Raw genomic sequence first — 23,747 nt, 5'->3', positions numbered from 1 at the left:
GGCAGGGAACGCGCCTACCGACTGTTATAGTGCTCTTTCCCAAGCGCCAAGTAGAGAAGCAGCAAGCAGTTGCCAAGTAGAGAAGCTCAGTTAAAAAGAGCACGGGCTTGGGAGTCAGAGGTCATGGGTTCGAATCCCGGCTCTGTCACTTGTCAGCTGTGTGTGGGCAAGTCACTTAACTTCACTGTGCCTCAGTTCCCTCATCTGTAAAATGGGGATTAAGACTGTGAGCCCCACGTGGGACAACCTGTATCTGTTTCTACCTGTACCCTGTATCTAGAACAGTGCTCTGCACATAGTAAGCGCTTAACAAATACCAACATTATTATTAGAGTGTGGTGCAGACCATAAGAGGTCAATAAATTCGATTGATTGCTGGAAGAGGGTTGGGTACGTCCCACGGTCCCCGGGGCGGTAGGAAGGCGGGCCGTGAGCCGCAGGCCCCTCCCAGATCCCGCCCCCGGGCAGGTCCCTGAGGAGCGCTGCGGCCAAGGGACAGGGGTCAGCGGGCAGGGGCCGGGACAGCGGCCGGACAACTCCGGAGGACCCCGAGGAACTGACCAGCGAAGAGGCCAGGTCTGTACGAAAAGCCTGAGAGGGCACGGGGGACACACAGGGGACCGGGCACACCCCCACACACCCCCGACCGGGCCCTTAGTGCCAGGGAAACCTCAGCAGACCGTCCTGGGGCAGGGGGTCCCAGGGAGCCAGTGACTTAAGGGGCGACCCCCCCCGGGCTTGAGGACAACCCCCCACCCCTATCGATGACCCTCCTTCAGATTTTTACCTGGTTCAGACCCGACCACCCAGGGGGCAGATTGGACTCACTCGGTCACGGTGGCTAGAGCAGGGGCCTGGGGCATACACGATCCAAATTTTATTCTGCAGAATGGTCAAACACCACATTTAGAAAGGTGATTAGGGTAAGACCCCGAAGACACTTTTTAGGTTACATTTATACCCAAACAATAGCCTCCCTTTCCCCCCCTCCCCCTACATGCACATTTCAATCACTAACCTAGACCTCTTGATTCTCAGATAAGGCTATCTTAGGCGCCAGGGCTTGCTGACACACTGTTAATGGTCAGCAGTAAAATTCAGCAACTACAAAGGATTCCCTAAATCAGACCTTGTCGCATAGACAATTTCAAAGTTGACTTTTCTTTTATTGACGTTTTAAAATCCTGGCTCGGCCACTTGTCTGCTGTGTGACTTTGGGCAAGTCACTTAACTTCTCTGTGCCTCAGTTACCTCATCTGTAAAATGGGGATTAAGACTGTGAGCCCCAAGTGGGACAACCTGATTCCCCTGTGTCTACCCCAGCGCTTAGAACAGTGCTCGGCACATAGTAAGCGCTTAACAAATACCAACATTATTATTATTATTATTATTATTAAAAGTTCTCTTCCGTGTTCCTCAAAATGGTGTTACTTCTGCTAAGGCTGTGTTTCCATCAAATGACCTGCACGTTACTTTGCACAGTTCTATCCCGGATCTGACACTTGTCTGCTGTGTGCCCTTGGCCAAGTCACTTCACTTCTCTGGGCCTCGGTTCCCTCATCTGTAAAAGGGAGATTGAGATTGTGAGCCTCAGGTGGAACAAGGGACTGTGTCCAACCCGATTTGCTTGTATCCACCTCAGTGCTTAGTACAGTGCCTGGAACATTATAAGCGCTTAACAAATACCATAATCATTATCATTATTTATTTTAATTGATTGTTATCTGTATTATCATTATTACTATTCTATTAAGCAATTGCTAATTGTCAAGCACCGTTCTAAGCCCTGGAATATTTACATAGTTTCACTGTCTGAGGTAGGAAGGGAGGTTTCTTACCCCCATTTTATAGTTTAGAAAACTGAGGTCCAGAGAGGTTTTAAAGTGACTTACCCAAAGTCACACAGCAGGTCAGTGGCAGAGTTAATTTTAGAACCTGGTCTCCCAGCTTCTAGGCTCATACTCTAACCACTTAGCCAAGATGCTTTCCTAAGCAGGAAATATCCTGGTCCTGATGCTCTTAGTCCAAGTTTATGCACCAGATTGGGTGGCCTTTTCAGGTCCCATCCCAGGACCGATAGCTGAATTCACCTCCTTGAAAATGCCAGTGAAGGTTGAGTAAATGCTTTTTGATGATGGGGAGGAATAGCACGCTAGGGGTCAAGTGGGTGCGGGGTCAGATCAGGAAGCGGTGTGGTTTAGTGTGGATAGAGCAGGCCTGGGAGTCAGAAGGACCTAGATTCTAATCCCAGCTCCTCCACTTGTCTGCTGTGTGACTATGGGCAAGTCTCTTCACTACTCTGTACCTCAATTACCTCATCTGTAAAACAGGGATGAATACTGTGATCCACATGTGGGGTCTGGACATTGTCCAACCTTAGTAGTTTTTATTTACCCAAGTATTCAGTATGGTACCTGGCATATGGTAAATGCTTAATAAATACTGTTAAAAAAAATAGTCTTCAGAGTTCAGTGAGCTTCACTTCTGAACCTTACAGTGTCCTCGATCAGCTCCTGCACCCCTGGTCCATATCCAATCAATCTGTGGTATTTACTGAGTGCTTACTATGAGCAGAACAATGTGCTGAACACTTGGGAAAGTACAGTACAAATGAGTTGGAGTTGGCAGACACATTCCCTGCCCCACCAGGAGCTTACACTCTAGAGGAGGAGATAGACATTTAAAGTAAATTGTGGATACTTCCAGAGTGCTGTGGGGCTGAGGATGGGGTGAATATCAAGTGCTTAAAGGGTACAGATCCAAGTGCATAGGCCACGCAGAAGGGAGAGGAGTAAAGGAAATGAGCACTTAATTGGGAAAGTCCTCTTGGAGGAAATGTGATTTTAATAAGGCTTGGAAGCGGAAAGAATGGTGGTCTGTCAGTTGTGAAGGGATGAGGGAGGTTCAGGCCAGAGAAAGGACATGGGCAAGGAATCAACGTGAGATAAGTGGGATCAAGGTACTGTGAGTAAGATGTAATATAATAATAATAATGTTGGTATTCATTAAGCACTTACTATGTGCAGAGCACTGTTCTAAGCGCTGGGGGAGATACAGGGCAATCAGGTTGTCCCACTTGAGGCTCATAGTTAAGCCCCATTTTCAGATGAGGTAACTGAGGCACAGAGAAGTTGGTGTTTGTTAAGCGCTTACTATGTGCAGAGCACTGTTCTAAGCACTGGGGGAGATACAGGGTGATCAGGTTGTCCCACGTGGGGCTCACAGTTTTTTAATCCCCATTTTACAGATGAGGTAACTGAGGCACAGAGAAGTGAAGTGACTTGCCCATAGTCACACAGCTGATAAGTGGTAGAGCCTGGATTTGAACCCACGACCTCAGACTCCCAAGCCCGGGCTCTTTCCACTGAGCCATGCTGCTTCTCTAGTCATTAAAGGTACAAAATGGGTTGTAGTAAGAAATCAGGGAGGTAAAATAGGAGGGGGCGCACTGATTGAGTGCTTTAAAGCTAATGGTATGGAGTGTCTATTTGATGCATAATTGGATGGGTGAAGACTGGAGGACCTGGAGGAGTGGGGAAGAGGTGGCCTGGATTTTTTTTTTTTAACAAAAATGGTCCAGGCAGCAGAGCGAAGTAGGACTGTAGTGGAGAGAGACAGGAGGCAGTGAGGTCAGTGAGGAGGCTTTTGCAGTAATCAAGGTGGGATATGATAGGAGCTTAGATCAGCTCAGTAGCAGTTTGGTTAGAGAGGAAAGGAGAAGGAAGCCTGGCACCTTCTTTTGCCCACGAGGCTCCCAGTGGACTCTTCAGGGGTGTGAAAGCAAAGCCAGGAATCCTCTTCCCACAGTGGGGAATATTGGAGGCTCTGTGAGGTCTCCATCTGACCCTACCTCCCCAAGGAGCTGTGGGTCTGTTAGCTGGAGCTGGGCTTTGCACATGGGCCCGGATTTGGAGATTGGGTGACCACTGATAGCTCTTCTGAATGCCAGAGAGGGAGACACACGTGCCTTCACAGGTGTCATGCAAGGTACGTAGCCAAACTGGATAATGAGCTGGTTTTCATGCGAATCAAGAATGTTTCTCTTGGGGGACCCCTGAACCCCACCTCTTGCTTCAGAGCTTTTGTATTCCTCTTCCAGGTCCTTATGCGTTCCGCTGCCACATCTGGGCCTCAGAACCCAGCAGCTGGAGCCCTGGTGGCAGGAGGCTCGATCACTCAACCGGTAGTACTTATTGGGCATCTATTCTGCAGTGAGTGTACTAACACTTTGGGGATAAAATTCTTTAAATGGCTTAAAAACATCCTGCACCATATCAGAATCATCCCTACAGGGGAGATACCAACTATACAGACCCTCTAAGCTTGTGGAGGTCAGGGAATGTGTCTGTTATATTGTTGTACTCTCCCAAGTGCTTAGCGCAGTGCTTTGCACACAGTAAGCGCTCAGTAAATACAATTGACTGACTGACCAACTGAAAACTGACTCTTCATTGGAAAAACTATAAAACTGGGCATCCTTATATGGGAGTGGTGGTAGAGGACAGGAGCAGATTTCTCACTGTCTCTGTCCTTTCCTCCACCCACTCTCATGGCTGAGGGACTGAGACCTTTTGTCTGCCTTGGATCCCCCAACCAGTAGGGGGGCCCTAAAGCAGGATATGTGGTGACCTTGAGACCTTGCCTGAGCCCAGTTATCAACTAGATGCCTTCTGATTTATTTATTTTTTTCAGTCCCCCACCAGGCAGAAGCCGGTGAGCTGAATGGAACATTAAAGAATGAAATCCAACCTAGTGACTGGGCTCCCAGAGTCCTGCCAAGCTGGGGTGGAGAAGAGGTGCTCAATCTGCCAGATCAAAGAGGGGCCCTCTGGCTGGAACATGGCCCGGCAGAAGTCCGGTGGACTGATAGCCGCCCAGTGCCGGGCCCCTGACTGCCTCCTGAGGAGGCAGGTGGGCCCTCTGGGCTCCCCCAGCCAGAAGGCCCTGGTGACAGGAGGCGGGGGCTACTTTGGCTTCAGCCTGGGCTCCGGCCTGGTCAGGCTGGGCCTCTCTGTGGTCCTGCTTGATCTCCATCAGCCCAAGTGGGAGCTGCCTAACGGGGCAGTGTTTGTCCAGGTATACTTTGGAGTGGGAGTTGGGGGTCTGAGGAGGAAGCAGGCTGGAGGGAGAATAATCAATCAATTGTATTTATTGAGTGCTCACTGGGTGCAGAGCACTGTACTAAACACTTGAATAGAGATGAGCCATATTGGAGTCCAAAGGCATCTTTTCCAGACTTCAACTGTGCTGCTAGGGTTCCTCCCAAAATGCCCTAAGACCATGAGATAGCAATAAAGGGTGTCCATATTCCCTTTCCATCCCAAATCTCAAGTTTTGGGGTGGTGGCAGGTGCGGGCGGGTGAGGGTCTTGCTCCCAAATGCTACCTTCCTGGTGCACTGGCCCAGGCTTCTGTGAGCACCAGAACCTCCCACCTCCATCCCCCGGCCAGCAAGTCTCTCGGGCTCCAGAAGGCAAGGATCGGAGCTGAACCCCGCACCCACCTTGTGTGTTCCAGAGTGACATCAGGGATGGCGCGGCTCTTTACCGAGCCTGTGAAGGAGTCGACTGCGTATTCCACGTGGCTTCTTATGGGATGTCGGGCCCTGAAAAGGTAGGATCCTTTCCTGGCTGGCCTGGGCTCGGGGTCTTTTACAGCGGGTTGCTTTTTGTTGGGTTTTGTGGGAGGTGGCAGTTAATGTCATTGTGTAAGCAGGTCAACCCCCCAGCTTGAGGAGGGATTTTATTTCTGAGGAGTGAGTCGGGATTTAGTTGGCTCAGACGTTTAGGTTCCGACTCATCATCCCTGCCTCATGCCCCACCCTCACCCAGGCTGGCCAGGCATTATGAGGAAAGGTGTCCCTGTAAGGGGAGTGCCAGCAGGACAGCCCAGGGATGGCAGGATGAGGAAAGTAATACAAGAATTATGGTATTTAAGAACTTACTAGGTGCCAAACACTATGATACAGTCCTTGTCCCGCAGGGATCTCTCAATCAAAGCAGGAGGGGAGAACAGGTGGGTTTTTTATGGTATTTGTTATGTGCTTTCTGTACGCCAGACACTGTACTAAGCTCTGGGGTCTTGACTTGACTCATACTGTCGAGTCGTCTCCAACCCATAGCGACATCATGGACACGTCTCTCCCAGAAAGCCCCACCTCCATCTGCAGTCGTTCTGGTAGTGGATCCATAGAGTTTTCTTGGTAAAAATACGGAAGAGGTTTACCGTTGCCTCCTTCCATACGGTCAACTCGAGTCTCCACCCTTGATTCCCTCCCATGCCGCTGCTGCCCAGGACAGGTAAGTTTTGACTTGTAGCAGATTGCCTTCCACTCGCTAGCCCCTGCCCAAGCTAACAATGGAATGGATAGGCCTCTGTTTGACTCTCCCTCCTGTAGTCAAGAGTGGTAGACTACTGGAAACTCTCCAAGTGAGATCCTGAGAGGGGGAAGCGCTGGGGTAGATACAAGCTAATCAGTACCTGGCACATATTAAGCACTTAACAAATACCATAAATTGTTATTACCAGGTTGGACTGTGTCCACATGGGGCAAACAGAGAAATGAACCGACTTGTCCAAAGTCATACAGCAGTCAAGTGGCTGGAGCCGAGATTAGAATCCAGGTCCTTCTGACTCTCAGGCCCGTGCTCTATCCATTGGGCCATACTGTTTCACTAGGTTACTCTAAAATAGGTATTTCATCCATATTTTAATAATAATAATAATAGTATTTGTTAAGCACGTACTATATGCCAAGCACTGTACTAAGTGGGGTAGATATAAGCAAATTGGGACATAGTAAGCACATAGTAAGCGCTTAACAAATGTCATTATTATCATTATTATTTTACAGGAGAGAACACTGAGGCACAGATAAGTTTTGGGTCTTGCCCAAGGTCACACAGCCGACAATTAATCAATTAGTGGTATTTATTGAGCACTTACTGGGTGCCGAGCACCACACTAAGCACTTGGGAGCGTACAGTATAACAGAATTGGTTGATATGTTCCCTGCCCACAAGGAACTTACAGTCTCAACTGGAAAAGGGCTGAGCTGAGGTGAGAAGGATCGGAAGGTCAAAGAGAGTGTCTTCGCAAGGCCCTCGGGAAGCCAGTATGGCAGGGATAGAGATAATACTAATAATAATAATGGTATTTGTTAAGCACTTACTCTGTGCTAGTCAGTGTTCTAAGTGCTGGGGTAGATACAGGATAATAGAGTTGGACACAGTCCCTGTCCCATATGGGGCTCACGGTCGTAATCCTCATTTTACAGATGAGGGAACTGAGGCACAGAGAAGTTAAGTGACTTGCCCAAGGTCACACAGCAGATAAGTGGTGGAGCCGGAATTAGACCTTCTGACTCCTAGACCCATGCTCTGTCCACTAGACCATGTTGCTTCTCAAATGTGGGGAGCCTTGATGCTGCTGCCTGGCTGAGGACTGGGCAGCCAAGGGACCTTCTGGGCAGGAGGGCTGCTTGCTGTTAGAGGTTTTCTTAAGGTGATTCATGCCTGCTGGACCTATAATGGAGAGCTGAAAGGAGACATCCAGCAGGGAGACAGACTTCTGCCCCCTGGGTCGGACCTCCTGACCCAGAGAGGTGAGCATCGTGCAAATTAAAGTCCCTGAAGCCTTGTTCAAGCAACAGTTGGGTTGGCAATATCAGGCCCAGTGATCAGCACAGTGGCCCGGGAGTCCCTCGGCCCCAGTCATCAATTTGGATCCTCCCTGACCTTGAGGCTTTCAGCAGGGCTTCGCTCCTTGCTGAGAATTAGGCAGTTCTGCAGGATACCATTAGGCTCCCTTACTGCTTTGTCCCCATTAGGGGAATGGACTCTTCCAGCCTTCCACGTGGGACCCGGAAGAGATCACATTCCAGGTGGGATGGCAGGATGGCTCATTCCCTTACCATGGGGCATCATTTAACTTGTGGGCAGGAGACCACTCTGTTGAAGAGGTCGGCCCCACGTTGTGAGAGGGGCTGTGCACCCTGTAATTTTCCACCCCCTTCCTCAAAAGGAGACAACAGACTTGGATTCTTAGAAATCCTGAGAGGAAATCTCCTGTGTGGCCCAAAGTGGATGTTACCAGCACAGGGCAGAGCAGACTGAGGGGAAAGGAGAAGGAGTCCTATAGACTGTAAACTCCTGGTGGGCTAGGGATCATGTCTACCAACTCTACTGTATTGTAATTTCCCAAGCATTTGGAACAGTGTTCTTCACACAGCTCTCAATAAATACCACCAAATTGGACTCCAGACAATCCCGAGATTGAGGAGGAATGAGATCTGGAGTACTCTGGAGGTCTGGTGGGGTGCTCAGATGCCCTTATCCTCACCCCTTGCTTTCTCCGTGTGATTTCATAATGATCCACTCAGAAGTGATCAGACAAGAAGCCGGAGAGTGGCTGGTCTGCCTTTCCCACCGGATGTCTGTGGGACCGGTTCCCCAGCCCCTCTGCTGGAGAGCAGTGCTGCAGCTGTAGCTGCAGTGGGCCAGAATGCACGCTTCTCTGGTGACTTCCCAACTTTTGCTTTTGTAGCTGCAAAAAGAACAGATCGAATCTATAAACATTGGAGGAACAAAGCAAGTCATTGAGGGTAGGAGCCCAACTGGCCTTTCCTCGACCCCTGAGTGGACTGAACTTGCTGCCTCTGATATGTTGTGTTCTGGAGGGGCCCTTGGGCCCCCTTCTCCTCTGGTCTACTTGATCTCGCCAACAGGCCGATCTCACATGGTCTTTCCGGAGGCAAAAATCCCACTGACTTGATGAGAACTGGGACCATCGACAGACCCTCCAGAGCCAACCTATCAACTTCCAGGGCACCCTGCCCCGAATGATCAGTGAATTGATGATTCTCACCCCAGTTTTGCTCTCCAATTCTCTCTCCCCATCTGGAGTGTGTGTCCACCCATGCATGTGCCTCTCTCATCTACTGCCTCTCATACTGTCAGCATGGGACCACACAGTCCTCAACATCGCCCCGCATGCATGACCCACTTGAGTTAACTGAGTTTGACTCAGTCTGGTGTCCGTGCAGGAGACGCCAGGTCTCTGGGCATGGCTGGGAAATCACAAGAGTCAGGAAAGAGCATTCTTAGCAAAGTGCTGTGGGCTGGGTGGGGTCCCTCGGCCTACCGCATCCCCCAAATTCACGCTAGACTTCACGTGTGCCACAGTCTGCATCCGTCGGTGCGTCCCGAGGCTCGTGTACACCAGCACCGTCAACGTGGCGTTTGGCGGGGAACCCATCGAGCAGGGCGATGAGGACACCGTGCCTTACTTCCCACTGGAAAAGGTACCGTCTGCCCGGGGAGAGGGCCAGGCAGGAGGGCTGGCGGGATTTGCGGGCTGGTCAGTCCCCTGTCCAGTACAGTTGTGGCACCAGACATCAGTGTTGTTATTTTCACCAGTTTCCAGTGTTTTTATTTTCAGCATCCAGCAGGTAGCAGAGATCGTACTGGGAGAGCAGGACAGGACAGTGGTTCTCCAGCAAGTTAGGGGATCTGGCTGGGTTCCCCACTTTTAGTTAATAATAATTATGGTACTTGTTAAGCACTTACTATGTGCCTAGCACTGTTCTAAACGCTGGGGGAGATACAAACTAATTAGACACAGTCCCTGAACCACATGGGGCTCACACTCTTAATCCCCATTTTACAGATGAGGTAACTGAGGCACAGCTAAATTAAGTGACTTGCCCAAGGTCACACAGCAGACATGTGGCAGAGTCAGGATTAGAACCCAGGTCCTTCTGACTCCCACTAAAGCCACACTGCTTCTTAGTTGCCTGTGGGCATACTGATGCAAAATGGTGAGTATGACATCATTATGTAAGGCATGTGCCAGACATATTGCATGTGACATCCTGTTTATGTCCTTGTCCGGTATCAGTGAGGGCCATCAGTGACCAGCCCGGCTACTGGGAAGGAGCCCATCGCAGCCCAGGTGGTTGAGTTAAATCCAGAGGTTTGACTTGATGAGGAATTAAATGTTTTCTTCGTGGATGGAGAATAATTTGAAGATGAAGCTAGTAAAAGGAAGCAAAAGGTGAAAAATGGGATCGGGTCTGGTGCCCTAACCCTGAGAATAGCTGTCACCACCAGAATCAGAATGTGCCTGCTGTTACTCACATCACTTCCTTTTTACTATTTGTTAAGTGCTTACTATATGCCAGGCGCTGTACTAAGTGGTAAGTACTAAGTGTACTAGTGCTGGGGTAGAGACAAGTTAATCAGGTTAGACACCATCCTTGTCCCATATGGGGCTCACAGTCTTATTTCCCATTTTTATAGATGAGAGAACCGAGTCAGACGGAAGTTAAGCGACTTGCTCAAGGTCACACAGGAGACAAGAGGCGGAGCCAGGATTAGAACCCACATCCTTCTGACTCCCAAGTCTTTGCTGTATCCACTAGGCCACCCTCCCTCCTAGTTAGTGTCTTTCCAAACTCCTCTTGAGGCATAGTAGCTGCTGGATCTGATCTGCAAGTGACCCACATATGAGCTGGGCTCACACACAAATGAAGCGACCCCTTGCTGGCCTCGTTTTCGGCTCCAAGTCAGGCCTTTTGGGCTCCCCACCGAGGGGGATGGGAAGGTGAGGCAGGCCAGAAAATGAGGGAGAGCCGCGTCCCAGCAAATACTGGAGCTCAAGCCCCCTCCATGCTCCCCTGGCCAGGCCAGGACTGGGCTCTATGATCCCAAGCAGGGGCTGGGGAGGACCCACTCCCATGAGGCACAGCACTCTTGTCTTCAAGCTAGGATTAGACAAGGGTGTTACTAGCTGGGCTCCTCAGTATGGCCTTTGCGAGCCTCCACTGGGCCTCTCATCCTGGAGGCTTCATTGAACTCTCACCCCAAACCCATGGGGCAGACAAGCATATATGTGAAAAATGTCTGAGGTGGGGACACACACCAATTTTCCTTCTGGTTCCCTGAGACCCACGCCTCCCTGTGACCCCAACACTTGCGCTTTCACCCTGAAACTCCTCATGGGAAGAGCAGAGTGGGGTTTGATCTTGTGATAGGCTACAGGGACCTGGTCTCCCTGAATGGAGATGGCAGCAGTGTTGGGTAGAGGTCATGAGGTTGGCTAAGTTTTCCTCCTCTAAAATTTGCTGCCCTGAGGCCAGGTCTGGGTTGACTTCCCCAGGTACTCTGCCCATGGCTTAGTGGCTAGAGCACAGGCCTGGGAGTCAGAAGGCCATGGATTCTAATTCCGCCTCCACCACGTGTCTGCTGTGTGACCTTAAGCAAGTCACTTTATTTCTCTGGGCCTCAGTTACCTCATCTGTAAAATGGAGATCGAGATTGGCAGCCCCATATGGGACAGGGACCGTGTCCAATCCGACTTGCTTGTATCCACCCCAGCGCTCAGTACAGTGCCTGGCACATGGTAAGCGCTTAACAATAGCATAATTATTATTATTATTAGGCCAAAGGCCCAGGCAACCCTTGCCCCTCCCCTTTCCTACAGCTAGTAATAATAATGGTGCTATTTTTAATATGTGCCAGGCTCTTTATTAAGCACTGGGATGGATACACGTAAATCAGGTTGGACACAGTCCCTGACCCACATGGGGCTCACAGTCTAAACCCCTTTATAAAGATGAGGTAACTGAGGAACAGAGAAGTGAAGCGACCAGCCCAAGGTCACACAGAAGACAAGTGGCGGAGCTGGGATTAGAACCCAGTCCTTCTGACTCCCAGGCCTGTATTCTATCCACTAGGGCATGCTGCTTCTCTCCAGCTCTTCTCTACAGCTCTGCTCTCTCTGCAGCATGTCGACCACTACTCCAGAACCAAAGCCATTGCAGACCGCCTGACACTAGCGGCAAATGGGACTCCACTCTCCGGTGCGTATGGGTGAGAGCGTGTTTTGTTTTTTTTTTGTGTGTGTGTGTGTATGTATTGGACTTGTGTTTTAGTCAGAAGATTCTGGAAGGTCACAAAGGAACTGTTTTTGCTTTTTGCTTTTTGGGTTTTTTTGGTAGTATTTAAATGCTTATGTATGTGCCAGGCACTGAGCTAAGAACTGGGGTAGACACAAGCTCATCAGATTAGACACAGTTCATATCCCATATAGGGCTCACAGTCTTAATCCCCACTTTACAGATGAGGTAATCAAGGCACAGGGAAGTGAAGTGACTTGCCGAAGTCACAGAGCAGATAAGTGGCCAGTGTTATCCAGGCTGGGAGGAAGGGTCCTCCCCAGGACCTCGGGGGCTGACAGGCAGCTCCTGGGGGAGAGCAAAGTCAGAACTTCTACGGTCCAGGTGTGTGATGTCATATCAGGAAGTGAGCAGAGGCAAAGGTCTAAAGTTCCATTCCCTGTGCAAGTGGCAAGTCCCACATTTCACCCACGGTCAGGCCTAGGGGTTGAGTGAGTAATACGTATAGGTGTGAACATGAGTGTGCCTGTGTGTTTGTAAATGCCTCCATGTCTTTTTCTAAGTGTATCAGAATCTGGGGCATGGATCTGGGTGCCTCTCTGGAGGATTTGTGTGAAAAAGACCCAGGAGGGGAAATTCTGAAAATGAATAATAGTAATAATAATCGTGGTCTTTGCCAAGCACTGGACTGAGTGCTGGGGAAATACAAAGTAAGCAATTGGTCACCCGTCCCTGTCTCACATGGGGCTCAAAGCCTGAGTGGGAGGGAGAATGGGTATTTTATCCTCATTTTTACTGATTCATTCAATAGTATTTATTGAGCGCTTACTATGTGCAGAGCACTGTACTAAGCACTTGGGATGAACAAGTTGGCAACAGATAGAGACAGTCCCTGCCGTTTGATGGGCTTACTCAAGAGGAAACAGAGGCACAGGGAAGTGACTTGTCCAAGGTCACACAGCAAGCAGTGAAACATCCCTTCCCATCAAATCTTTCCAAAGCCATGTGCATCCCTGTCATCTTTTGCCTCTGATCTCAGTGAAAAGAAATGATTTCTTCCCCATCCTTTCCCAGGGCTGCCCTGGTTCCTGTGAGACGTGCCTGCTTCTGCCTATGCTTCCCTCATTTATCCACTGGAACCTTTGAGGCAGACACTTAATACTCTAACCTAGAATTATTTATCACAGCATTTCTGAGTTTCCCACGCAGAGAGGAGTCATATACACCCTTGGCCACTTCCACTTGCTACCGCTGCATGGTTCCGCCAGTGCCATACAAATTCACATCAACTGTCACCCGATCCCCACGCCCAGGTGCTGCGGAGTTAAATTTAGCCGCCGACAATTTAGAGAAAGGCCTCTTTCATCTGATACTCTCCAAGGGCCACTGCTCTGTGGGGTCACCCAGGAGGAGTTCACCTGGAAGAAAACCTGATAATAATAATAATGGTATTTGTTAAGTGCTTACTATGTGCCAGGCACTGTACTAAGCACTGACTCACAGAACTGCCCCATAGCCACCCAGCTCAACCCGGCCTGCCTCTTCAACTGGGCAAAGTCTCAGATCCACAACCTTTATTTCGGGGGATTTGAGAGGCATGGGCAGAGAGGTGAAGATCCCGACCTACGTTTTTTGGCCATTATAATCCTGACGGTGTCCCTAAGCTTGTAAGGATATAGTTTCTGAGGAGGCCAGACATCTCCTGGTTATCTGTGGATACGGGGTACAGGAAGAATCTGGGTAATTGAAAGCCATAGAGAATCATCAAACCTCATTTTGATCATGTATTCCAAACTCGTTCCCCACCAAACTTTTAGGGGAGCCGCTCACGTTGAGAAAAGTGGACCAGTTTGACTTCCATCCTGCCCCTGCCTATCCTTAGGTGGTGGCTAAAATGAGCAAAAAGGGCAGGGGCCCGGGATGTGGCATAGAACCCTTGATACTTGACAGACTGGATAATCAGCCCCAGAATGGCTCTTCTCTATCTCAAGGATTATAATTACCCCAGAGCCTCATAGTTATAAAAACCATAGAGGGCAGCATGTGTAAGAGGGAAAAGCAGGAAGAAGCTGGAAAAGCCTGGATTTCTCTCCCTTCCTAACCATGCCCTGCATTTTCTCTGCCCTCTGTCCTGGAGGCCCCTAGAATATAGTGTGTGGCTTCTTTGCTGGCTCCCTCAGAATTGGTGGGGCAGACAATCAGCCCCTAATGTGACCTGGGCTCCTGCAGAATGGCTGTTTTTTGATCAATGCATATCTGAAACCTTTGGGGGCTAGGTGAGGAGGATGCTGCCCTCTACCCCTCTCTGCTTGCAAGTTCTCTCTCTTCCTCACATATACACACACATGCATACACATGCTCGCAAGTGTGTTCAGCTGACTCCATCTCTTAGTCTTGCCAAGCTTGGGCCTGAAAGCTGTTCCTTTCTAATGGAAGGAGCTGGCAGCAGTCAAGGCTCCTGTTCCGAGTGAGCCCGAGGGCCCTACCTCCACAAGCTGTTTCATCAACTGACATGTACAGAGACGGCCTTGGGCTGGGGAGGCTGATGGGCTATGGATGCTCAAGTGAAATCTCCATCTGTCTCTGTTCAAGGAGAGAGAGTGTGAGTGTGTGCATGTGTGTCTCTGTCTTTGCGGGTCCTCTTTCTTCCTCACAATTACTAGACACACACTTCCCACTCCCCACTTTGCGTATGTTTTTCTCTTGCCAGTCTGCATTGCCTGTCCTGGGCTGCCTACACTGGAGCCTTGCTGGCCCTACAGCTGCGCTAGGGCAAAGTGAGGGAATGTCATTTTTCAGGTCTCATCCATCCCACAGCTTGGGTTGGTCTCAGTTTACCCATTTAGAGAGGCTTTGGGACTCGACCAGGGAGCTTCTCTGTCAGTGGGACAAACAGAACCTGCCACCTCCAGGGTCGCTGTGGGGCTCCGAGAGCAGCTTCCGCTTCTTCACCACTGTCCTCTGGGGCCAGCGTCTAGACTTTCCCGGCCTACAGACTCCTTGGCGTGGCCATCTGACTGTCTTGTTTCTCTGTGTCACAGGAGGAGGCGTCCTGCGCACCTGTGTGCTGCGCCCCCCAGGCATCTATGGACCAGAGGAGCAGAGGCACCTTCCTCGAGTGGCGGTAGGTACCGCCAGCTGCCTGAGGATACCAGAGCCTGAGTGGCCCAGCCAGCCTGGGACTATCCCAACAGCTGGCAGTAAAACTGGGTGCTGGCTTGTCTCTAGATCCAATCTCAGGCCCTCCCGGAAGCACACTTCATTTCATATGAGAGCTCAAATTGCTTCTGTCTTCATCGTCCTTTCACCTCCCAATCAGTCGTATTTATTGAGCTTTTACTGTGTGCAGAGCACTGTACTAAGCACTGGGAAAATACATTATTACAACAGACACATTCCCAGCCCACAATGAGCTTATAGTCTAGAGGGGGAGACAGACATTAATATAAATGAATTAGGTCTCCAATTCCCCATCCCCTGGCACACATACTAGGTTGAATCCAGCCAAGTACACTTCCCTGGAGGGAGAGGACCATGCTCTTCCAAGCCTCCAGTAACAGTGCTCCAAACATGATTAGGGAGCTGCAAAACATTGAACTGGACCTTCCCCCTCCCCTCCCCTGCCCCTTGGGTCCTTCCAGGTCCTGCTTCCCTGGCAGGGTTTATTCTACTCTGGAGGTCAGCGGTCAGAGCGAGCATTCATCTCTCACAGGTCTAGGGGAAAGAGAGGTGGAGCTGAGTAGCCCAGAAAATTCAGAAACTTGGCCCCCAAGGCCCCTCATTGTAGAAGCTTGAGGTCCAGCCTCCACATGGGGGGACCAGATGGCCCAATTCCATCCAGGGTCCGCTGTATTCCCCCAACCCCAGTCCAGCCCTATCAGCACTAGAAGTTAAATCCCTGAGCCACTCAGGATTAAGCCTGATGGTTCTGAACCAGCATTCATTCATTCATTCATTCATTGAATCGATATTTATTGAGTGCCTCCTGTGTGCAGAGCACTGTAATAAATACATAGGAGAGTACAATAGAGTTAGTAGATGTGATTCCCTGCTCTCAGAAAGATTACAATTTAGCTAGAGACAGACACTAAAATAAGTTGCAGTTTGGGGAAGCAACAGAATGCTTAAAGGTGTTATCATGGCCTAGTGGAAAAAGCATGGGACTGGCAGTCAGGAGACCTGGGTTTTATCCTGGATCCCTCACTTGCCTGCTATGTGACCTTGGGTAAGTCATTTATCTCCTCTGTACCTTCATTTCATCATCTAAAAAATGGGGATTCAATACTTGTTCTCTCTCTCACTTAGGCTGTGAGTCCTAAATTGTTATATTGTACTCTCTCAAGCACTTAGTACAGTGTTCTGCACACGGTAAGCACTCAGTAAATACGATTTACTGACTATTTTGGACAGGGACCTTGTCAAATCTAATTGTAATCGTATCAACTTCAGGGCCTAGCGTATCGTAATCACTTAACAAATGCCAAAATCTGTTTGCCATCATTATTATTAATAATTATAATAAATACCAATACCTCTCCTTTTGCCATCAGCTGGGCCATGATGGACAGGGCCAGTCCGAGGAAGGAAGGGTTTGGGGAAGGTTTGAGGAGCAGAAACCCCAACTGCTTCTGGGATCGAGTTATACAGGCAGCCATCACAACCGAGCTACCGCACTCAGTTCCTGAAGCAAGATTCCCAGAGAAGCGAGTCTCTCCACACTGCACGGTTGAGTGCCCGCTCACCCACATATTTGCAACGGAAACTTGGAAAGGTGCCCAGGCTTTCCTCACACCTGCTGGGCCTCATGGAGCCTGCAGAAGCCTTGAAAAGGTCTGGCTCCTTTCCTGCCCCACTGAGCCCTCTGCGGATCTGGGGAAGGATGGGCCTATGAGGGCCTTTTTGTAGCCAGCTAAGAACTTGCCCCCTGAGCTCCTTCACCTGCCCCCATCCCCGCCCCCACCCTCCTACACCATTGGTCAAGCAGCAAGGCTGGTCCGTGTTCAGGATCGTTCGGGATCTCGGAAGTGCTGAAGGAGGACAGTCAGCAGTCGTGAACTTGGGGACTGGCGGTGTCACCACCCAGGGGATGGGGCCATGGGGTGGGGTAGGAGGGTCCCCTCACCTGCCACAGAATCACCCCCTCCTTCTCCCTCACCACGAACTTCACTCTGAGCAAGCGGGCAGCCTTTCCTCCAAATGGTCCGGGACAACTGGCCTGTCGTCTGACCTCGGGCACCCTGGCTCTCTGTGTGTCTCCCCAGGGCAACATCAGGAAGAGGCTGTTCACCTTCAGGTTCGGGGATCCCACTGCTCAGATGAACTGGGTCCACGTGCACAACTTGGTCCAAGCCCATCTCCTGGCGGCAGAGGCCCTCACTGCAAGCAGAGACTACATTGCGGTGAGTTTCTGGCGGCCCCCGGCTCCCGCCTGGGTGCCGGTTCTGCCTGGCGGCCTGCGGAGCTTAATGCCAGGCCTGGTGCGCCTTCCTCCTAACCCCCAGAGCTGTGTGACGTTGGGCAAGTCACTTCACTTCTCTGCGCCTCAGTTACCTCATCTGTAAAATGGGGATTGAAACTGTGAGCCCCATGTGGGACAGGGACTGTGTCCAACCTGATAAACCTGTATCTACCCCTGAGCTTAGAACAGTGCCTGGCACAAAGAAAGCACTTAACGAATACCACAATTATTATTTTGATAATTAGTGATATTAGTAGTGTTATGTGGCACCCTCCCCTGAGGAGCCGTACAATGGAGGCACTGACAGGCCCAATCTGGTGGGTTCCACATGAACATCAGCCTCAAGCCTCATCAAGGGCATCAATGCCCATGCCGTTGTCCCAACCAACCACTCTGCTGCCTCTTCTACTCCCGAGACCAGTGTGGCAGTCCTAGGCCCCCTCCCTGACCACTCTCCCCGCCTCTGCTGGGGGGCCTGACCGAGGCCCGGAAGCAGACATACATCCAGATATGGTGACAGCAGTGGAGTGCAGCATGGCCTAATGGATAGAACATAGGCCTGGAAGTCAGAAGGACCTGGGTTCTAATCCCTGCTCCGCCTCGCTTCTGCTGTGTGATCCTGGGCAAGTCATTTCATATGTCTGTACCTCACCTGTAAAATGGGGATGAAGATCGTGAGCCCCAAGTTCTAATGTTCTTATGGCATTTGTTAAATCCTTGCTATGTGCCAGGCACTGTACTAAGCACTAGGTTAAATACAGGCCAATCAGGTTGGACACAGGAAATTTCCCACTGGTGCTCCCAATCTTCATCCCCATTTTACAGATAAGGTAGATGAGGCCCAGTTAAGCAACTTGTCCAAGGTCACACAGCTCTGGGGGGGTGTGGCGGAGCCGGGATTAGAACCCAGGTGCTCCTGACGTGGGGTGTGTCCAACCTGATTAACTTGTATCTACCTCAGTGCTTAGTACAGTGCCTGGTACATAGTAAGCACTTAACAAATACCATTAAAAAAAAGTGGTTGAGGAGAGACTCTAAAAAGGAATAATTTAGCTAATGCGGCCCCCACAGCTGGAGTGGAGGCATTCTCAGGTCTCCAGGTTTTGAATAACTAATAATAACTAATTAATAATAATTGTGGTAGTTAAGTGTTTACTGTGTGCCAAGCACTGTACTAAGCATTGGGGTAGATACAAGATAACCTGGCCCAACACACTCCTTGGTTTTCTTGGGGATTACAGTCTAAAGGGAGGGAAAAAGATATTTAAACCCAGTTTCACAGATGAGGAAACTGGGGCATGGAAAAGCTAAGTAACTTGCCCATTGTCATACAGCAGACAAGTGGCGGAGCCAGGATTAGAAGGCAGGTTCTCTGCCCCCTAGGCCCCTGATTTTTCTACTAGGCCATGCTGCAAGTTGGGCTATACCAGGCAGCAGAGGCATATACTTTTAAACCTGGTCGTCGTGTGGGCTGAAAAGCAGCGTGGCCTAGTGGATAGAGCACAGGGCTGGGAGTCAGGAACCTGGGTCCCTGCGTGCTGTGGAATCATAATAATAATAGTGTGGTATTTAAGTGCTTACTCTGTGCTAGATCCCAGCACTGTGCTAAAAAGCTGGATAGATAGAATGAAATTAAAGCAGACATAGTCCCTGTCCCATCCTGGGCTCACAGTGTGACCTTGGATAAGTACTTGACTTTTCTGTGCCTAGTAAAATGGGGGTGAAATTCCTGTTCTCCCTCCCTTATAGACTGTGAGCCTGAGGGACAGGGACTGGATCAGATCAGGTGATCTTGTATCTACCTTGTTGCTTAGCACCAGGCTTGACACAAAGTAAGCACTTTTTTTTTAATGGGATTTTTAAAGTGCTTTCTATGTTTCAGGCACTGTACTGAGCACTGGGGTAGATACAAGCTAATCAGGTTGGACAAAGTCCATGTTCCACATGGTGCTCACTGCCTTAATCCCCATTTTACAGATGAGGAAACTGAGGCACAAAGTTAAGTGACTAGCCCTTTACAAAAAGTGCTTTTCAAAAAGCCACAATTATAATTTTGATGGGTATGACTAACCTTCCTCTTCACCCCATTCATAGAGTGGCCAGGCCTACTATATCAACGACGGTGAGAGCATCAACATCTTCGAGTGGATGTCCCCATTAGTACGTATCGTATTTATCCGTGTTCTGAACGTCACCCACCACACCCACTCCAATGCTGGGTTTCCCCTGGACAGTCCAGGAAGACGCACAGGCCTCTTAGCTCACAGGTGGCACTGGCTGTTTTCTCATGGTTTCTTCCTGGGAGAAATAGCCAGGCAAGAAATCTTGTTGGTTCCTTGCACTCTCTAGTTGAATCTGAAGCAGACAGAAACTGGAGGGTCAGTTCAGATACCCTAAGCTCCAGCCCATCGTTGAACTGTGTGGGTCCAAATGTCTCTTCCATCCCAAATCTGTAGCTTCGAGGTGATGCAGCATCAGGTTTTAGAAATCACATTTTCCGTGTGGTTATTTCCACAAGCTACCACTTCAGACATGGACCAGGCTTCAATCCCAGAGGTGTTCTGGCTTGTCATGTCTGGGTTTGGGGAAGGTTGGAGGAGTGGTGGAGTGGAGAAGACATATACTAGGGCGAACAGGGACAGGGAGAGCTGGGGGCACTGAGAAAGGTTCTATAATGTCAGGAGGGAGCAGGGATCGCCAGTTAGGCCCTGACACTCCGAGAAAGTAGAAGACCCAGGCTGGACCCTGAGCCACTCTGGATTGCTGATCTCCCTCTTCTCATTCGTTCTCTCTCATCCTTGCCTTGCAGTTTGAAAAATTAGGATACAGCCAGCCCTGGATCCGGGTTCCGACATCCCTGGTTTACTTGGCAGGTAAAAGGGACGAGTCGTCTTGGTTTCATTTGTGGCACTGGGGCAGGTGATGTGTCACCTTGGGCAGGGTTCAACCTCGGCCCGGATTGCGCCCCTGGGATGGTTTCAGAAGGAGCAGTGGGTCCAGAGGGACCTCAGCATGAAATGACAGTCTCAGCTTTGCCTCCGGCTCTGTCAGAAGCCAGGAAAATGGATACCCTTGACCCGCTAACAAACCCGCTCCCTTCACCCTATTCCCTGGCCTCCCACACCTGTCCCCCTTTCCCCCTCCAGCCCCTCATCGTGGTCACAGTGAGGTTGTGGTGATGTCCTCCGGTTAAGAGTTTGACTGGCAATTGTGGGAGAGAAGAGTGAGGCGAGCAGGCTTCAGTTGCCCTTCTCATCCGAGCAGTAGCTGAGGCTCAGAGATGCAGTTTAGCCAAAACTTCCCCTGGGCTCACAGTAAGGGAAGAATCAGGAGGTGAAGCCCGTTCAAGCTACTGCCGGAAACAATGACCCCTCCATGGCTGGGTTGGATTGCCGCTCCCCTGGCCCATGCCTGTTGTCCAGCATGGGTGATCTTCATGGTGGTTGGAGGGCTGCAGAGGAGCTTGTGTGAGCATTCAGGCCTAACCCTGCCTTGCAGGCAGAACCATAAACCCTGTATAGGACAGGGACTGTGCACAATCCTGTAATCTTGTAGCTCTTAGACTGTAAGCTCGTTTTGGGCAGGGAATATGTCTGCCAACTCTTTTTTATTATAGTCTCCCAAGCGCTTACTACATTGCTCTGCATAAAGTGAGTGCTCAATAAGTACCATTGATGATGATGATGATGATGATTCTCTTGTATGTACTCTAGTGCTTAATACAGTGCTCGGCACGGAGAAAGCACTTTGCAAGTTATTATTGATATTATGATCATCATCCCATCCCCACGGTTACAAACAAGGGCAAAGATTCCCTAGCCACCTGGTACCTACCTGACAGGCCATACAGAAATTAAGTTTTTTGTCCAAGTTAAATTCATTCATTCGATGGTATTTATTGAGCGCTTACTATGTGCAGAACACTGTACTAAGCACTTGGAATGTACAATTCGGCAACAGATAGAGACAATCCCTGCCCAGTGACAGGCTCACAGTCTAATCAACGGACTTACAGTCTAATCAGTCTTTTTAACTGCGATGTAAACCTTTTCTCGAGCTGGGAAGTAATCACTGAGAAGCAAAAAGTTTCTCCCACAGATCTATAGAATCTCTAATAATCTAGGCAGAACTCCTAGTGGAAGAGCCCTGGGCTGGGAGCTGGGAGGTCCTGGGTTCTAGTCTCAGTTCTCTGACTGACAATGTGACCTTGGGCAAGCCACTTCACCTCTTTGGGCTTCTTTTTTTTTTTTAATGATATTCTTTAAGCACTTACTTTCTATACCAGGCACTGTACTAAGCACTGGGGTAGATAAAGCTTATCAGGTGGACACACTTCCTATCCCACATGGGGCTTAAAGTCATAACCCCCATTTTACAAATGAGGGAACTGAGGCACAGAGAAGTGAATGGACTTGCCCAAGGTTACACAGTAAGCAAGTGGCAGAGCCAGGATTAGAACCCTGGTCGTCTGACTCCCAGGCCCGCGCTCTTTCCGCTAGGCCACACTGCTTCTCAAGTCTGGAAGATGGAGAAAACACTATGTGCCTGCCTAGCCTCTGAAGGAGGGTGTGAGGACAAGTGAGATGGAAGATGTGAAAGTGCTTTGAGTTCTCAAAGGAAAGGCATTATATTCATGCCCTGAGGTGTTATGGACTTTTAGTTCTGCTTACACAGTGACCTCAAGTGCTTTCTCCCTGTTGACCAGCCACCATGATGGAATATCTCCACCTGGCCCTGAGACCAGTCTGCAGCTTCCCTCCTTTGCTGACCCGGAGTGAGGTAACGAAACCAGAGCTCACAGTTCCAGGCAGCTGGCTCTCCTCCTCAGGACTCGAGGGGTACAGTCTGCCAGGCTCCGAGCTTCCTAAGCCCTTTGATCTGCACCCCAACCCCGGCCCCATCGTCACAGCCATTCTATACACATCCTTCTACTCAATTATTTCCCCTACCTGTAATTCATTTTAATATCTGTCACCCCATGATAGGCTGTAACCTCCTTGAAGGCAGGGATCATTCTACCACCTGTATTGTGATAATTAATACTCGCTGTACTTGTTAAATGCTATGTGCCAAGCACAGTTCAAAGCACTGGGGTAGATACAAGTTAATCAGGTTGGACACAGTCCCTGTGTTACAGTCTGAGTAGGAGGGAGGAAGGTTTAATCCCCATTTTACAGATGAGATAACTGAGGCATAGAGAAGTTAAGGGATTTACCCAAGGTCACACAGCAGACAACTGGCAGAGCCAATATTATAACCTAAGTCCTCCGACTTCTAGGCCTGTGCTCTTTTCACTAGGCCACGCTACTTCTCTCCCAAATTGTGCTCTCCCGAATGCTTAGTACAGTGCTCTGCACACAGTATGTGCTCAATACATATCATGGATTGATGGGCTGGTTCGCTCTCCTCCAGGCTGGCCTAGAAGAGGCAGAGAGATTAAGCTGCTGCCTCCAGGTCTTCTAGCCTTGCTCCACCCTCTCCCTTTCCTTTTCTAAAACTACTGTTGGAGATTAAAAGTAGCATTCAGTTTGGGTTTGTTTTTGTTTTTAACTCTTCCATTCATCAACCTAAGGAGAGGGGAGCACCAGCTAGGGGAAAGGAAGGAGCAGACCTCTTGGAGCTAGTGGACAGGGCACGGGTCTGGGAGTCAGAAGGACCAGGGCTCTGTCACTTGTCCACTGGGTGACATTGAGCATGGCACTTTACTTCTCTGTGCCTCAGTTTCCTATATGTAAAATGGAGATTAAGACAGTGAGCCATATACGGGACAAAGACTGTGTCCCACCTCATGGACTTGTATCAGTCCAAGCACTTAGTACAGTGCCTGGACATACTCAGTGCTTAACGAACAAATGCCTTTACAACTGTACTTCTAGTCCCCCGCCCTCCCCACACATGTCCTCCCTGGAGCCCTGAGCTGCTGTTTGGATGCCCTCGTCTGACTTCTCCATGTCACACTGTTAAAACCTCCACTCTTAGTACCCTCTCCGCTCTCTTTCTCCACAGGTCTGGAGCATCACGGTGACGCACACCTTTCGGATTCACAAGGCCCGTGAGCAACTAGGTTATGTCCCCGGAAAGTTTACGTTCGCTGAGTCAGTGGATCGCTATGTCCAAACCTGGCCCAGGCAGCACAGCAACCCCGGGCTCCTCAAACTCCTACTTATTCTTGGCATCTTCTTCAGTCTCATCTTATTGTCTTACTTCCCAGACCCCTGCCTCCGGTGGCTGTCCAAGGGCAGACATCATTAACTCTCTTGGCTACACACACTCCCTCCTGGTTTCTCCTCAGTTTTTCTCGGCCCTTGGTCCCTGACGAGTCTGGTCAGATCGTTCCTTTTTGTAACTGCTGTTGCTTCTGTTTTTTGCTTTTTATTATAAAAGAACTTGTGTG

At 49.8% G+C, this 23,747-nt stretch overlaps 1 protein-coding gene across 1 annotated transcript; it reads left to right on the top strand.

Annotated features, from left to right (window-relative positions):
* The first annotated feature begins 4,839 nt into the window (after nt 1-4,839).
* On the top strand, nt 4,840-23,747 carry SDR42E2 (short chain dehydrogenase/reductase family 42E, member 2). Its single transcript, XM_029083080.1, has 11 exons — nt 4,840-5,076; nt 5,517-5,612; nt 8,544-8,601; nt 9,182-9,300; nt 11,784-11,859; nt 14,937-15,019; nt 17,157-17,294; nt 19,448-19,513; nt 20,163-20,226; nt 22,059-22,132; nt 23,360-23,747. The coding sequence occupies exons 1-11, from the start codon at nt 4,840-4,842 to the stop codon at nt 23,603-23,605; spliced, it is 1,257 nt and encodes a 418-aa protein (XP_028938913.1). The 3' UTR covers nt 23,606-23,747.

Source organism: Ornithorhynchus anatinus, chromosome 2 (assembly GCF_004115215.2).
Source record: "Ornithorhynchus anatinus isolate Pmale09 chromosome 2, mOrnAna1.pri.v4, whole genome shotgun sequence".
Classification (NCBI taxonomy): domain Eukaryota; kingdom Metazoa; phylum Chordata; class Mammalia; order Monotremata; family Ornithorhynchidae; genus Ornithorhynchus; species Ornithorhynchus anatinus.
This window is presented reverse-complemented; position numbering and strand designations above follow the sequence as displayed.